The sequence below is a fragment of the Crocodylus porosus genome, unplaced genomic scaffold (assembly GCF_001723895.1).
Source record: "Crocodylus porosus isolate Cpor-Errol unplaced genomic scaffold, CroPor_comp1, whole genome shotgun sequence".
NCBI lineage: Eukaryota > Metazoa > Chordata > Crocodylia > Crocodylidae > Crocodylus > Crocodylus porosus.
Window position 1 is genome coordinate 84,012,149 of NW_017728931.1, and position 18,180 is coordinate 84,030,328.

The window sequence follows — 18,180 nt, forward strand, 5'->3', positions numbered from 1 at the left end:
CGCGACGAGGAGCTGGCCAAGCTGGAGATCGCGGTGCTGGCGCTGGCCTTCGGCGCGGCCGTGCTGGGCAACGGCGCGGTGCTGCTGGCGCTGCGGCGCTCGGCGCGCCCGGCCTCGCGCATGCACCTCTTCATCCGGCACCTGAGCCTGGCCGACCTGGCCGTGGCCTTCTTCCAGGTGCTGCCGCAGCTGTGCTGGGACGTGACGTACCGCTTCCGCGGCCCCGACGGGCTGTGCCGCGTGGTGAAGCACCTGCAGGTCTTCGGCATGTTCGCCTCGGCCTACGTGCTGGTGGCCATGACGGCCGACCGCTACCTGGCCGTGTGCCACCCCCTGCGCACGCTGCGCCAGCCGGCCCGGCGCTCGCGGGGCATGGTGGCGGCGGCCTGGGCGCTCAGCTTCGTGCTCAGCACGCCGCAGTACTTCATCTTCTCGCTCAGCGAGGTGCGCAGCGGGGTCTACGACTGCTGGGCGCACTTCGTCACGCCCTGGGGGTCCCGCGCCTACGTCACCTGGATCACAGGCGGCATCTTCGTGGCCCCCGTGCTGGTCCTGGCCACCTGCTACGGCTTCATCTGCTCCCGCATCTGGAGCAACGTGCGGGGCAAGACGCGGCCGCCGGGGCCCGGGGCGAGGGCGGGTGCGGGGGTGGTCTTCCCCTGCGTCAGCAGCGTCAAGAGCATCTCGCGGGCCAAGATCCGCACGGTGAAGATGACCTTCGTCATCGTGTCGGCCTACGTGGTGTGCTGGGCGCCCTTCTTCACCATCCAGATGTGGTCCGTCTGGGACCAGCACTTCGAATGGGTCGGTAGGTGCCGGGCTGGGGGGCACCCGGGGTCGCCGCAACCAACAGAGGGGCAGGGGCAGCTCCCGCCTGCCCCTGGGTATCCGCAGGGCTGGTTCTGGGGGGGAATCGAGGCCCGGGGTTTCCCTGGTGCACCCCGTCAGATGGCCTGCGAGGCGCAGCGGAGGGGGAGCTGTGCTCCTGCTGGCCGCTGGATGAGTGGTGCTGGGTGCAGGATGCTCCCCAAGTTTGCTGCTGAAAGAGGGGAAACAGGGGAAAGAGCACCAGAGGCTTGGCTCCCTTCTGTTGCCCCTGCTGGTTGGGACACAGCAGAGGAATCTGCCAATGCAAGAGGCTCTTCAGCAGCTCTCGAAATAAATAGGTAATTTGGGGAGGGATGGGGGATCCCATCTCAATCAACAGTGAGCACTGGGGATCCCATTCTCAGCTGAAAGCTGCCGTGGAGCTTTCTACTGCCTGACCCAGCTCTGCTGCTAGGCATGAAGAGGGAGCTAGCTTGCAGCTCCCCCTCTAGTGAAGCTGCAGCAAGAGATCAGGTGTCATCACCTGAACAGGAAAGGTGCAGCTGAGTACTCAAATCCTTGCCCAGGCATAAAGAGGGCTTCCTAGCAGCTCTTATTTACCAGAGTGCTTGTCCGAACCCTATAAACATTTTTCCTGCCAAGTTTTCCTAAATAGTTGTAAATGCGTTTCTTTCTTGCAAGCCTGCAGTTTCCAAGCTGCTGGTATCACTCCATAGATTCATAGAGAAGCGGAGCTGGAAGGGACCTCCAGAGGTCATCTCGCTTAGTATTTCTCAACCTATGGGTTGAGACCCAAAAATGAGTCAGAAGAATATGTGAAAGGATCATGAACAAACTTTAAAAATGGATTCTCCTTTAAAGGAGAAAAATTCAGGAAACCATGGCTTTTCCCTTTGCAGGCTGACAGACTTACAGCCTGCAAGGAGCTGCTTGGGGCCCCCATTCCCCATACACTGGGGGCCTGGGGGCAGTGGACAGTGGGTCGAGAGTGAAGGGAACTAGGTCAGGACTGGCCATTAATGTTCACAAATGGGTCCTGGTATAAAAAAGGATAGGAACCACTGATCTAGTCCAGTCCCCTACCTGAGGCAGGACCAGCCCTATTTAATTCATCCCATATAGTCCATCATCTATTTTAAACTTCTACAAAAGCCTACCATCACCCCGATACAACACAGACCTAACACTCTAATCTGCCACAGGTAAAGCAGGGGAATCACAGCAGCCAAGGTCCTGCTTCTATGAACCATTGCCAATATATGCCCAAGAGAACCAGAGTAGAGCCCCCCATTCCCCACTACAAAGGAAGGCAAAAACCCGCACAGCCCATACCAATGTGACCATGGTAAAATTCCTTCCTGACCAAATACGATGATCAGTCTGACCCTGAGTGGAGACCCTCTGGCCAGAAACCTCTAGCTTTAATTCCAGCAGGAGCATTGGCACATCGCAGTCATAGTCACCATCCTTGGCTGTAGCCAACATCCAGTGTCTATGAGAGAGGCTTAAAAGCACCCTAACACTTGATATTCCTCTGCAATAATCAGGGAGGCTGTCCACACTTTTGTTTGCTTGTTTAAAGGTTTAGTGCTCACTTAAATGTTTGGCTTGCAATATTTCTACTGTTCAACAAACATTAAAAAAGGAATTTTGCATGTAATTCTGCTGGGATTTTTTTTTCCCCCACAGCCAAGTGATCAAAAATGCCTTCAGCTTAAAAAGTACTAAGTCAAATACTTTATGAAAGCTTTCAGAAGATGTGTGACTACTATTTGTAATGAAGAAGCTTTCTGTGAAAGAAACTATTGCTGTTTCTTTGTGATTTTTTTCAAGTAATGTCAAGATTGAAATATCTGCATTTATTGGAACCATCAATAAAGAGTTCCCTAAACTTCCAAGCTCCAGGAATGTGCATTTTTAACTTAATGAATCCATTTCAGAAATAGCACAGAAGATGTAATGCCATTCTTGCGAATAAAATTCTGGAAGCAATTTCTCTGTCATGTATGTGTGCATGTATACATTATGTAAATATGAGACCATGTAAACAGAGTGCGAGATTGCAAGCTTCAGATAGTATTTCAGCCCCTAGAGTCTCAGCAAGAGCTTTCATTTCATAAGAAACATGCAGTGAAGCCACAAATGACAATGCATATATAGATCTTCAAATAGAAATAGAAATGAAGCATTGAGCGAAACTAATAGTACAAGTCTCATTTCAAAATGAGAAAACTATTTAAAATTTCTATCCAAGACATTTTAATTAATTTTGTGGAAGTAGTTAACACAGCAAATGTATCCTTGTAGAGCTTTGTTAATTACAAAGAAAAGCTACTTACAACTGAATATACTTGAAAGCACGTAACAGTTTAATTCAGTAAAAGGAGGAGGTGGAGGATTTTTTTTCTCTGACATAATATTTTAGATTTTTCTTTCAGGGCTTTGTTCTCTACCATTAAAAGTTGTGTTCAGTTTAGAGTCATGTGAATCTTTTTATTGATTTCAGTAGGCTTTGGATCACACAGCATGAAACTTCTGGAGGAAAATATGTAGGCAAAAGTCGGACTATAAATTTAGTAAGGACTTCAGGCTTGGGAATTAAGATGCCAATACACGTTGAATATTTATGTGCACGTTTTATTGACTATAAAGTTTATTGTGTACTCAAGTGCTTTCCTGGCCCTTAGATCCCATACCAGAAGTCCTTCATCTTTGTTCACACAGATGTTCTATTGGCTTCAGTGGAGTTTTACTTAGGGTAAAGTTTTAGTTAGGGTAAGGTCTTTCTGGATTGCACCCTTTTTGCTGAGTTTAAATATTAGTCACTGCTTAGTTCAAGGACTGCTTTTCCTTCATACATTTGTTCAGCAGTTAACATAAAATAATCAAAATGGTGAAGAAACTGCTGCCATTCTTTTGTTACTAAGTTAACTCTTTTTCCCCCCCCAATAGATTCTGAAAACACTGCAGTTACAGTAACTGCTTTGTTGGCCAGCCTGAATAGTTGTTGCAATCCATGGATCTACATGTTCTTTAGTGGTCACCTCCTGCAAGACTGTATACAAGGCTTCCCTTGCTGTCGAAAAATAAAGCACCCACTCAATAAAGAAGATTCTAACAGCACCAGAGGAAGACAGACTTCTTTTACCAACAACAGAAGCCCAACCCAGAGTTTGGACACTTCAAAGGATTCACTCAACTTAAAATCCACCAGAACAACTTCCATTCCAACTTGAGCCATTGACCACAGAACAGAAAAGTATCAGCACTTGTGACTATTGCAGCCCTTATGACTCTTAAACAGCATAGCACTTTAAACTGGTCAAAGGCACTAATACTGTTAACAAGGAGCTCTGAAAGTAACCATAAAAATGAAAGGTATTATATTGCTAAATAAACTCTCTTGCACTGCTGTAAAGGAAGTAAATTATTTTTCTGAAAAATATTAATGACATAAAGGAAAGTAGAACTTGTGCACTAGTAGTGTAGGGATACAGATGGGTGCCTGGCGTACAGAGTCAGTCAGAGGACGACTTTTGGTTGCTTCACAATCACCTGGCTGCCAGCAGCAGCTGGTTTTTTTCAGCCCCCTTATGCTACCAAATCAGCATCAGGGCAGTTGCCCTGTTTGCCTAGCCCTAGTTATGCCAGTGTTAGGCACCTAATACAGGAGGAACACCAGCAGCCATTATTTTCTAAACAGAGTTAATGTTATCTTTTGTTTCCGCAAGAACTAGTACTAACATGTTGGCCTAGAAGCAATTTAGATTGCAACACTACTTTAACATAGGAAGAGAAATGCAACCATTCCTGTCGCATTACCTTTCCAAACAGTATCAAATCATAGAAAATTAGGGTTGGAAGGGACCTCAGGAGGTCATCTAGTCCAACTTCCTGCTCAAAGCAGGACCATCCCCAACTATATCATCCCAGTCAAGGCTTTGTCTAACCGGATCTTAAATAAAAACCTCCAAAGATGGAGTTTCCACAACTTCTTTGGGTAACCTGTTCCAGTATGTTACTACCTTCCTCATGAAAAAGTGTTTTCTAATATCTAACCTAAACTTCTCTTGCTACAGCTTGAGATCATTGCTCCTTGTTCTGTAATCTGCCACCACTGAGAACAGTCTAGCATCATTTTCTTTGTAAACACCCTTCAGATAGCTGAAGGCTACTATTAAATCCCCTCTCAGTCTTCTCTTCTCTAAACTAAATAAGCCCAGTTCCCTCAGCTTCTCCTCATAAGTCATGTGCCCCAGCCTCCTAACTATTCTTGTTGCCCTCTGCTGGACTCTCCAATAATAACCAAGAGTGGCTGCAATTGTTTGCTTTAAGATTCCAGTCCTGCAGTCTGTAGTCATGCAAATCTTCCATTGTGTATGGACTGTAGGCCTGGATTGTGGGGGCAAATCCTGCTTTTATTTATATTGATGGAAGTTTTCCTTTAATACAAGCCTTTAGTAAAGGCTTGTCCTTTAGTAAATGTTTTCCTTTAGTACAAGGCTTCCTTTGCTGTTGAAAAATAAAGCACCCACTCAATAAAGAAGATTCTAACAGCACCAGAGGAAGACAGGCTTCTTTTACCAACAACAGAAGCCCAACCCAGAGTTTGGACACTTTGAAGGATTCACTCAACTTAAAATCCACCAGAACAACTCCCATTCCAATCTACTGCACTTAAGGATTCTAAAAGAGCAATTATTTTTTTAAATAAAAAAGAGGACATTGATAAAATGGCTTATATTTAAAAGACCAAGCTCCCTTCTGTTCACAGCTGTTATGCATGAGGTTTCCATGTGATACTGGGTAAATCTGTGTATACCTATGGTTATATTTTTGATCCAAAAGTTACGTTTTAATTATGGAACCATACATTCATGTATAATTACACATGTGTGTGTATGTATGTATGTGTTTATGCATATGTATACACATATACACAAAATATGCACACCTCACACTGTTTAGATTTTGAGCAAATGCATATTTCACTTTTTAAATGCATAAATTGCAAATGTTTAAAATTGAAATGGTTACATATTAGGGCACTTTAATTCATTTTTATTTTTTGTTATTTATCTTTCCATATGAAGCATTTATTACAAAAGGAACTTGCTGCACTTTCTTTGTTTTGACTAAGTGCATTAGCCTGAATTATTTTTTCTATCATGGTTTGCATTAAAAATACAAGACAGAAGAATAAATTGTTAATGGAAGTAATGTGATTAATGAACAGTGTAAAAATAAAAGCCAATCATGAGTCAAAATGATAATTTTCTAGTTTGTTTTACATACATTACAACATCTGTGATTAAATTTGGAGGATTTCCAGTGTAACTGTATTTCACAAATGCTATGTAGTTCTTGTGACTGTTTTGATAAACCTGCACATTTGAGATTTTAAACTTTTTGTGATTATTTCGAGTCTTGTTTTGTTTTGGAGTTTTTTGCTTAATTTTCACATAGGAAAAAAGTCCTCATGTTTAAAGTTGTTTTTTGATACAGGTACAAAAATGCTTTTTCTGGACTTAATGTTTGGTCAAGATTTTCATCCGCTAATGAAAACAGGAAGAAGAAAAAAATAGTTTCAACAAATGATGAAATATTGCTCATTTAAAATGTACAGTATAAACCTGTTCCAATAAACTTTTCAATTTATTCGATTAAAAACATTTATGTGTTGGCTTTATTTATTTTTTTAGAAAAAATGTAAAGACTACTAAATAAATGCTGGGGTCTGTGGAGTCTTGTTAGAAAGAAAAATCTCCATTGGTTTTAAGGAATTGTTTATTGGAAGCCTCCTTAGTTCTGGGGAAGTGCCCTGAAGAGGGAAGAGGAGGGCAGGATCTGAAGATTTTTTTCAAGAACACTAAAACAAATGTACATGCATCCTGCCCATCGGAGCAGCTTTGGACTACTTGTTCATAGACCAAAATGTAAAGTCCCGTGTTGCAGAGCATGCAGGTGCCCTGCTCCTTAGAGCAGGAACAGCTAGGGATAGAGCCCTAGCAGTGAGTGGGAAGCCCAGCTGCTAGTTACCAGGGCAGCCAGGGTCACAGGTGCTGGTTGCTAGGGCAACCGCTGGGGAGTCAGCTGACAGGAAGGGGCAGGGCCTGGCACATATAAACACCAGGAGTGAGACTACAAGGGCAGTGCTCCACTGGCAGCCATGTGAGAAGGAGTTCTGCTGGGGCAAGCAGAGTGGAAAAGCCTGATGGCCTGAGCAGTTCCTGCCTGCTGTTATGGGTGGAGAATTCCCTGGTAGGGACTGAATGAGACTTTTTGTTATAGCCCAGGGGCTTGAATTTTTATTTGTAGTTTCATAAATCTGGAGGACCAAGTGAGGCTATAGGGGTTGGAGGAGGCCTCATAGGGGTTCCATGGTAGTGTGGGGACCCTGGTGCCAGAGAGAGGGCATGGCATTTTTGGGGTGCGCTAGCCCCAGCCCCAGGGTGAGAGGGGGCAGCAAGAAGCCCCAGGGCGAGAGGGGGTGGCAGAGTACCAGGAAGGCACAGGACGAGACAGGGTGGTGGAAGCCCAGGGAAGTCAAAAAGAGGGCCAAATTACAGCAGGGTCCAGATCAAAATCATGTCAGTACCATCTGCGAGGCTTGGGCTGCGGTGTAGGGGATGAAAAGGAGCTGCAGATAGCACCCCCTGGCACTGGGGCAAAAACAATGGGCAGCCCCCTGCTAATTACATCTATTAATTAACCAATTAAGATCAAGGCATGTCAGGTGAGTAAGCAGGCGGTTGGCCCATAACAGGAAGGTGGAGTCACTGATAGAAAGACTCTAGTAGAGGTACTCCTGTTGCATCCTCTTATCTCCATTCCACCCAAAGTCAAATCTTTCCAGAAATCAGTTGAGTTGAGCTGGAACTATCATATTTGCTGCACTACCAACATCCTACATATAAGCAGGATCCAGGTTTACTGTCCCATTGTCTTCAGTGGGAGATTTCCCTGAATGAAAACTGCATAGTAATAATTCAATAAATGGAGGTCAGTGGGGACAAAGTCATTTTGCAAAATACCCACTCCTCATTTATACACCAATATTTTAAATTCTCAGGCCTGGCCATCTATTTTTTAAATACTGATTTTTTTTTTATTTTTATTTATTTATTTATTTATTTATTTAATTTTTTTGCTGGGTCATCCATGGTGAGTTGGTGGATCCTGTTTTATCCTAATAAAGAAGCAATGCTTTTGCTATAGGTCAAACAATAGAATGTTGGTATTTCTGAGGAAAAAGAACCCAAGAGTTTTGGCTCCAAACTTTGTTTGTTAAATACTTAGTAGGACATATTTAATCTGCAAACTTCCATCTGACACATGAATCATGCAACCTCCTTTGAAAATTTTAAAGCCTTATTACTATGTGATTTACACTCATGCATATGTGACTTTATGATCTTAAATTATTTTATTGTTATTTATTATTAGTTGCTTGGTACTGAACAAAACACAGAGGAAGATATGGCCCTTGAACCAGGGGACTTTCAATCTAAATTAGGCAGACAGTACAACTGAGCTACACAATAGGTTTGGAAAACATTTTAAGAGCTGCACATAAACAGAAGAATGACATCATGTTAGGATGAATTTACCTTAGGATCCATGATGCTGTTGCCTCCTCCCCTCCACATCTGTTCTCCTTGCCTCCTTCATTGGGACTGAAAGAAAAAGGGCTAAACGTAACATTGCCTAATAATCAGTACTCTTTACACCTCATCAGATTTTAGCATGCAGTTAAAGGTAGGGGTTGGCTTATATATGCAACGAATACTGAAACAATGGTTTCACAATCCTCATGCACACTTATCTGGGAAGAGTAACTCAGGAGCTGAGGGACTGGCTGGAAGGCAGGAGGCCTGGATTATGCTTCCTGCTGAAAATAACTCTTTGACCTTGACCAGGCCCCTTCATCTTACTGTACATCAGTCACCCCATCTGTAAAATGGGATAATATACTTCCTTTTCAAATTCTTTCAGGAACTGAAGGAATAAATATGTGGCATGAGAGCTCAGGGTTATTATCAGAACAACACTGAACCCACAACTAAGCAATGTTACTGTTTTCTTCAGGAATCACTGTCATAATATTCTGCCTTAATCTGTTAACACACAAAAAACCCATCTGATGGGAGGTTCCAGTTAGTACAAAATAAAAAGGCTCATCTAGTGCCACTTGAATTAGATTTTAGATTTTGAAACCATCATAAGAAAATAAGGTCTTTGTCAAACAGATATTAGCAATTGCTTTCACAATTCTGCTAATGATTAATTCAAAACATCCATTGTCCATGATCACAAAAAAAATCATACATTTATCAGGCTAATGAAGACTGCACTCATTTAAGCAAACCTTTCTTTATACAAAGGGCAAAAATTAGAGGATGAGCCTTAAACTGCGCTTCCATTTACTTCAGTAGAAACAAGAGAGAGTCCTAAATATCATAAAAGATCACAATGAAGGCAAGAAATAAAGTGCAGGGAAGAATTAAGTTCTTAACACAGAAAAGTACGTAAGCATATACATAGTGTTTGGAACCATTATCTTCAATTATATGCTCTATGTCAGGGTTGGGCAAAATGTGGCCTGTGGGCCAGATGTGGCTTGCCAGGCCATTCTATCTGGTTCGTGGGGCCCCTAAAAATTTAGAAAATTAATATTTATCTGCCCCTGGCTGCCTGTCATGCAGTCCTTGATGGCTTGCCAAAACTCAGTAAGCAGCCCTCTGCCGAAAATAATTGGCCACCCCTGCTCTATGTGCTTGGTAGCTTAAAGTGTATTTCAGTGCCTAAACTTAATGCTCCTTTGCTTAAGACACATTAAGGCAATTTAGGTGAACATTAAATGCACATTAAATGTAGGCGTGAATAGCTAACACCACACTGCAATAATGCACATTAGCACATCTACACATGTGCTAATGTGACTTGGCTATCTGTGCCTAAATTTTATACCCGCATAAAGCAGGTATCAAATTTAGGCTCACATGGCCTTAAAACATCATTTTAGGGTGCATTAAGGGCACGCACACATAGACATGCGCCCTTAATATGTTTTTAAAATGGTGATTTTAGTCTAGGCCTGCTTAAAAGAGGAATGTGTAGATATGCCCACAGAGAACCACACTGAGAAAACAAAAACATGGGAAACTTTTATATAAGCTCTTATTTTTTAAACCAAATGGTGCCTGACTCTCTGAAAAGGAAATAAGAAGGGATTTAGATACGTATCTCAATAATAAAATAGTTGTCCAAGAAGCTGATTTTCAGGGAGTCGGACACAAAAAGTGCTGATATATGATGATGGATGCTGTTATTAAAATGATGGATTTGAAGCTTATCAATTAATCAGGTACTGTGAAACTAACTGAAAGCCAAAAAAACAAGAAAACAGAGTTCTATCTATATTTTCATGTTCTTTCTTAATCTATTGCTGCAGTTCTACTAATATATTTTATTTAAAACATTTGAGATTGGAGATAAGGCATTCTGAAGTGCTGACAACCCTGCAGAAAAAGAGATTCAGCATTAACTGTTGCTTCCTCCTACTGCGGAGGGGACTGGGTAGAGGTGGGCATCTTTACATGTGCTCCAGGGTGGGTGGTGGAGCATTTTAGGTAGAGCAGTTCTTGGGAGCTGCTCTAAATAAAGCGCCCACAGTGCTTTATGTATTCAGTATCCCGTTCTTCAAAACAGCAGCAGGGGCGCTTTAACTAAAATTTGTTTAATGACCGCCATTTTGAACCACAGGGACATTGAATACACTTGATGCCAAGATTGCTGGAGCATGCTAATTCAATTAATTAGATTAAGTGAGTCTGCTTCAACATGTCATAATTAGAATGCATCTGAGCAGGTGTTGGGCATGTGTATAGGTGCCCATTGATTTTAGTTGAATTTGCTCAGTTTGTCTGACCCCCGGTGTCTTGTATTAGGCAATCAAAATTAGAGGCCACACTTTTCTTGACATAATAAGGAAGCCTTCACTTCTGTGGTACCAGTTCAACCTGTCTAGCTCTGAGGCAATTGCAAATTGCCAGTCTCTTCTTTGGAATGGCATCGTAGTCTCATTTCAATTTGTAATGGACTACGGTGATGATAGTCTCATAAGGAAAGCCAAGTACATATGGACTTTAGGACTAATTTACTTTATTGGGTATATATATGATTAAACAAAGAGGCTGTTTATGTCTCTTCTCTCTTCAGAAGACAGAAGAAGATAGTGATGATGTTGAAAATATAGACAAAGCTGCTGAAGTAGATGAAGAAAATACAAAACTGAATGCTTTAAGAGTTGGGCTCCTGCCTAATTGCATCACTGCATTGAACAACTGAAGAGCTATCAGGAATTACAGAAAATATCATGAAGCCACTTGTTACTCAAAGAGCACGTTTTCTACACAACACCACAGAATTCCTCAGCAGAATCCAGACCTCAGCCACATCGCTGAGAAGGCCATACTTGCAACCATGGATAACATGAGCATGTACACTAACATCCCACACCATGAAGACACAGCTGCCTGCCATCAAGAAAATGGAACAGACTCAGATTTGCAATATGTTGTACAAATCATCTACTTCATCTTCACACACAACAGCTTCACTTTCAACAATTGTCACTTCTTCCAAACCATGGGCACATCTATGGTCACTAAGATGGCCCCTGATTATGCCAACTGCTTCATGAGCCACATGGCGGAAAAAACTCTAAAAAAGTGTACTATTGAACCTGCACAATACCTGCATTACATAGTTGATATTTTCATTATCTGGACTGAATACCTGGAGTCATTTATTAACTTCCACCATAGCTTTAACAGTCGTCATCCCTTGATTAAACTTTCTCTGGAATACTGCTATACTAATATCAACTTGTTAGACACCACGTTCCACGTCCTGGATAGCACCCTACAAACCACCATATGCAGAAAACCCACAGACCATCATACCAATATCCACAGAACCAGCAATTATCTCAAATACAGCAATAAATCTGTTATCTACACTCAGGCCCTAAGATACTACTGCATCTGCTTGGAGAAGAACATCTGAGATGCCCCCTGACCAGCCTAAAATCTGCCTTTATAGCTTCACTCCAGGAGAGATTAGAAAGAGTAGAGAAATAAACCACACATTTGAAAAAGCTATCCAAATATCCTGCAGTGACCTGCTACAATACAAAAAGAAATCCCCTGTCACTACACCCTCCTGGTGGTCACCCACCACCCCACAGTGAAACCAGTCAAAAAAATCACCAAACAACTACAAACCACACTGGACAAAGATCAGACTTTCAGAAAAATATTCCCAGCCCCTCCACTCCTGGCTTTCAAATACCCCCCTAATCTTGTCCAGCTCATCATCAAAAGCACTCTCTGCAGCCCAACAGACATCAAGTGGAACACAGCTTTACCTCGCTAAGAAATGCTTAACCTGTCAGCACATCTCCACAGCCACTACTATCAACATACCCCATAAGGAAGCCATCAGAATCCATGGTTCTTATACATGCCTTTCCCAAAATGTAATGTATCTGATCCAATGCACTAAATGCCCTTATGGTAACTACTGTACATGGATGAAACTAAACAATTATGCAAGAGAATGAATTTTCACAGAAAAAATACAAGATGAAGACATATACTTACCATTAGGATCATGTTTCTCACAGAACAACCACTCTGTCTCTGACCTCACTACCCTCATGCTTAATGGAAATCTACTCAACACCTTTAAAAAGTGAACTTGAGAACAAAAATTCATAAGCAGGCTGGACACTAAGAATCCTCAGGCCCACACTGTTTAACATCTTCATCAGCGACTTGGACAAGGGGATGGAAAGCACGCTGTGAAAGTTTGCTGATGACCCTAAAATGTGGGGCAAGGTGGACACACTTGAAGGGGGAGAGAGGCTGCAAATAGATTTAGACAGACTACAAAAGTAGGCAGATGAGAATAGGATGGGGTTCAACGTAGACAAATGCAGGGTGCTGCACCGTGGGAGAAGGAATCCACAGCATACATACAGGCTGGGGAGTCCCCCTCTTGAAAGCACAGAGGCGGAATGGGATCTTGGAGTCATTATTGACTCCAGGATGAACATGAGCCACCAATGCCAAACTGCAGCCAGCAAGGCCAGCCATACCTTGTCAAGCATCCAAAGATGCATCTCAAGCTAGTCCAGAGAGGTGATACTCCCCCTCTACGTGACTTTGGTCAGGCCACAGTTGGAGTACTGTGTCCAGTACTGGGCGCTGCACTTCAAGAGGGATGTGGCCAGCCTGGAGAGGGTTCAGAGGAGGGTCACCCACTTGGTGAGAGGGCAGCAGGACAGGCCTATGAGGAGAGACTGAGGGACCTGAACCTGTTCAGCCTCAGCAAGAGGAGGCTGAGGGGGGACCTGGTGGCTGTCTACAAACTCATCGGGGAGATCAACAGCAAATAGGTAGAGCCCTTTTCTCCCCAGCAACCACCTGGGATGACAAGAAACAGTGGTAATAAGCTGATGGAGAATAGGTTTAGGTTAGAGATGAGAAGACAAATTTTTACAGTTAGGGTGGCCAAAATCTGGAACCAACTTCCCAAGGAAGTGGTCCTTACCCCTACCTTGGGCAAATTCAAGAGGAGGTTGGATGATCACTTGTCTGGGGTCTTGTGAACCCAGCATTCATTCCTGCCTGTGGCAGAGGGTCAGGCTAGATGATTTGTTCAGGTCCCTCCTGACCCCAGCTACTATGAAACCAAGGACTAAACACTAACATTGGATTTATGGCCCATTATAATTTATCCAACTTCTGAATACGTTCCACACAAGGAAAGTGAGACTGAGTCCCCATTCCTTCTTTTGTCTCCCAGTATTCAGCATTTCTTTCGCTAATTGTGAGAATTTCTTTCAGCTACTCCCCTATGCTATGCTTAAGGGCGCAAACAGAAGTGACAATTTTTGCTGGATTTTGCCACACAAAGCATTCTATAGCCATGACCAAGTACAAGTGCAAGGCTGTAGACTGCTCCAAAAATGGCCAATCGGAGAAAATCTGAACTGTCATTAGATGAGGGTTCAGATGAAGATATTTCAAAACAGCTTCTGTAACTTGTGTCTGCACTGTCTCCCAGCCTTGGAACTATTTTCAGAATGGGATGGGGAAAGGGACTAGAGGGAGTTCAGTCTGGGAGTCTTTCAGCCTCTGGGTGGGTGTATTGCAGACCTTCTGTGATGTGCAGGACTCCAATTCACCCAGCCCACTCCCAGACTGAACTCCCTCTGCTCTTTTTCCCCCAACCCACTTTGAAAACAGGAAAGGGCGGGGAGAAGAGGGAGGCCATTGCTAAAGGAAACTGGCTGCAGACTGGGAGCCAACAGCTACATTCCCTCCCCCCTGGAACGAATAGTGAACTTCTGTTTGGTCCGAAGGATTGTTGTAACTCAGAAGGCTTCCTGCAAAGTGTTCTCAGTTACAATGGCAAGCTGCACATCTATATGCACCCAAAAATTGTTGGGCCTGCCTTCCTATAATCAGAGAGCTAAGGAAGAATGCCTTGCATTCAAAAGCCTGTCTAACTTGATCCCAACTATATAGTTGGTCCAATAAAAGATATCATCCTAAGAAATTCTTGCCTCTTGAATATCATTACATTTATTCTTACCCAAGATCATTGGTTATAAAAAATCATTACACATTTTTGAAATTTACAATGTAAGAATTGCCATTTATTGTGTCAGACCATATATCCATCTTCCCCAGTATCCTGTGTCACACAGTGGCTGAGCGTGGATGCTGAAATGGCAAGTGAACTGGGTATGACCAGGGTTTTTTCCACTGTTCCTCTCTCACTTGCAGCTTCTATCATTTAAGGTCTATGTAACTATTTAATTTAATTGTTCCATGGTACCAGTTAACTAACTTGGGTTTTTTGTAACTAGCATAAATATCTAGTTTTCTAATAAATTAATGCTGAAACTACTTGACAATTATTTGAAAATATGTTAACTAGTCAATTGGCCAAGTATTTTTTGATCCATGTAATACCCAACCATGTTGGCTCAAGTGACTTGGGGGCACTTCTGGGCATGTGTAGTAGCTGAACTTTAGGTGCTTAGCACCAGTTTTCACCAGTCCCTATTTCCTGTCAGGTGTCAAACAGGCAGGAGGGGGTGTAAATTGCTCATTTGGACTTAAGTAATGAAATTCTGCCTAACCTGCAACTTAGATGTTCAGGTCTTTTACTGGACTTGACCCCAAGTGGACAGAAGTAGTGATACTCAGATGTTATTTGGCCATGCCATTAGCTTTCAAGCTACAGGGCTTTAAATAAAATACAGTATAAAATAAATAAAATCAACAATATAATCATTATATGTCAAATAAAATCTACAATATGTTAGTTGTATTACCGGCCTGCATTACCTCTAGTTGTTAGGATTTCAGATGCAGTTATTCTATTGCATAGAACATTGAAATTGGAAACCATAAAGTTAAATATAACAACGGATCATTTACCCTAACTACATTTACTTACCTTATTATATTGTTATTACTATACACCACATCTCTATTCCCTAAAGCCCTCTAAAATTAGAATAAATCTTGACACTTTTTCTCTCATTAAATGAATCCATGACTTAACTGAAGAGAAATGCTGCAGGACATACAAGGCTAACAGAGATGTAATCCTCTATCCAGTTCACTTAGAACTGTCTTTATGTTTTGTTCTATATTGTTTTCAATGTGTGAAGCATCATTGTGTGTCTGACCCATTAGTATCAATGCACAGCTTTCTATTGTAGGCCCTCAACCTTCTCTGGCCTATGGAGAAATATACTGATCAAGTAATGTTCTCTTGATAACATCACACTTTACACACCCTGTCAACCTGAAGAAACATATATAGGTGGGAAGCAAAATTTCCTGTGGAATCAGAGACGTGCAGGGGTAACACTGATCAGGTATTCTGGAACATAAGATCATGATCTGATCTGCAGTCATATCCTTCCTGAAAAGTCAGAGGCCTACAATAGCTCAAGTAAGTGATTTTAAAAAGATTATAAGATATGTGGGGTTAATATATTTTCCTTTACTTTAAAACAATATTTAAAACTTTGTAATCATAACTTGATGAAACACCTTCCAATCTATTTACTTGTATATTTATTCCGTTTCTCTATTTCTATCCCTTTGTTATATCGAGCCCAAACTCTTTGGAGCAGAAGCTCTGCCCTATTCTAGGCTTGTATAATGCCTAGTACATTGTGAGTACATCTACACATGAACATTTACTGTGTTTGTTAAGGGGATAGAGAGAGGGATGGGGGTGGGTTTTGTACAGAAAATAAAGTTTTTATAGTTTCACTCGTGTGTGTCCTGGAGTGGTGCTGGGAGCGGACAGAGGGGCAGTGTGTAAAAACTTCACCACATAGAAAATTAATTTCTCACCCAGTTCAAATATTTGAGATTGCTGGCACCACAGATGCAACAGAACAGCTTCTGTGCTCCATCTCTTTAAGGGCTGCAGAAGGCATCTGGCAGATGCTTAATTAGGGTGGCCATTTTAGAGCCCAGCTCTCAGGACTGAGGCAGCAGTTTGCTGCCAGCCAGCAAGGGAGTAATGTCACTGGGCTGAGCTACCGTTCCAAGAACGTCTTGGAGGTAAGGGCAGGAGCCAAAAGGGGACAGAGAAATCTCCTAGTCCTGGACATGATCTAAATCTGCACCCTGCTGGGTAGCAAGGCCTGGAGGGACTGCCTGTGGCAGGGCAGTGTCATTCAAATGCCAGGACTGCTAACCTCCCCAGTGAAAGGCAAGTAGGGGTGGATTAATAATCTCAACCCCCACCCCATCCAGTGGGCGGCTGTGGGGGGGAAGGGGCATGCTTACAGAAGCACCTAAGCCCTATAGGGGTGTTGGACCCTGCAGAGGTGGGCCAGGCATGCTGTGTAGAGGCACCTGAGCCTAAAGGGGTGTAAGATCCCAGGGCCCCAGTGTAAGGGGCGGAGTGTTGGACACAAGGAGGGGGTGAGACTGATGAGTTGCCCCATGATGGGCTAGAGCCGGAGTCAGCCCGGTGTTTGGTTAATTGAGCAGTCGGTGCTCAGATGAGGGCCAAGGAAGGGACCCCACAGGCTGAGCCAGGGCTACTCAAGGAGTGTAAGGACAAGCCTGAAGGCCAATGGGAGCTGCTCAAGGGAGCAGGGCAAGGTGCATGAGGCCCAAGGACGGGCAGTATGCTAGAGGGCCCTGTGAGAGAGAGGTGGAATGACAGAGGCCCCTGTGAGAGGGAGGCGGAGTGAGTGAAGCCCAAACACGGCAGTATGTGAGAGGCCTTATGAAGGTCTGACTTTGACCTGGCTACAAGCCAGAGCAGTATTAACATAGTGGATGTCATCTGTGAGGCATGGATCACATAAAGGAAAGGTTGGAGCATGTATGTGCCATCCATTGACATCAGGGTGCTCAAAGAGCAGCCTCCCACCTAATTGGCATCTTACTTTCCTGCCATGCCTTGTTGTTAAATAATTAAGGCAGGCTGTTTCCCCGTAGACAGGTGGCAGGCCAGTACTAGAACCAAGCCTAGGAGTTTGCCCCTGTCACACAGATCTCAATTCAGAAGTGAGTTAGCATTTTATCTGCATTGCTTAGTACATTATTTGCACCTGAAAACAGGTACAGTTGGGAAGTATAGTTGGGAGAGATGTTAGAAAAACTGTGCCCAAAAGTTGCCCAATCCAATTATGATCAAGTTTAGGTAATTTTAAAGCTAAATTAATAAGAACCAACATAGCATAGTTGTTTCCAAGAGTCAGCATTATAATACACCCTGAACTCAAATGTGGTCAGATGTGCCTTTGAGATGCATTCCCAGGGCATTCTCACAGTGGGGCCTTCAGCCCCAAATCCCTCCCTGCCCTCTGCTGTTTGACCACAGCAAAATAGCTCAGATTTGTCAGGGATCAATTCCTTGCTTGCGGCACCTCTGCCGTACCTGTCTCACCCAGGTCTTGCCAGCTGTTTAGCAGAGGAAATTTTGCCAGATAGAATAACCACACCGTAGTGGTCAGAAACGCTGGATCCTCCCTTCCAGAGAAGGGGCCAGCCTATATGGTCAAACACTCTGAAATCACACCCTGACAATAAGCAACCTATAAAAGATAGCAAAAAGTTGATTATTATAAAAACAAGAATAAATGTAAGAAGTCATTGACAATATGTTGAGATAAAGCTGGAGATACAAGAAATAAAGCTGGGGGTTACAAGAAATAATGGCCACAAGCTAGAAGAGAGCAGATTTAGATTGGATATTAGGAGGAACTTCTTCACAGTTCGAGTGGCCAAGGTC

At 43.1% G+C, this 18,180-nt stretch overlaps 1 protein-coding gene across 1 annotated transcript; it reads left to right on the forward strand.

Moving 5' to 3' along the window:
* On the forward strand, positions 1 to 4,246 carry AVPR1A (arginine vasopressin receptor 1A; the record flags this gene model as incomplete). The annotated part of the gene is made up of 2 exons (XM_019543944.1): positions 1 to 808; positions 3,781 to 4,246. Coding segments are annotated over 2 exons (1,092 nt in total), but the record flags the coding sequence as incomplete, so codon positions are not given.
* Between the last annotated feature and the right edge of the window lie 13,934 nt (positions 4,247 to 18,180).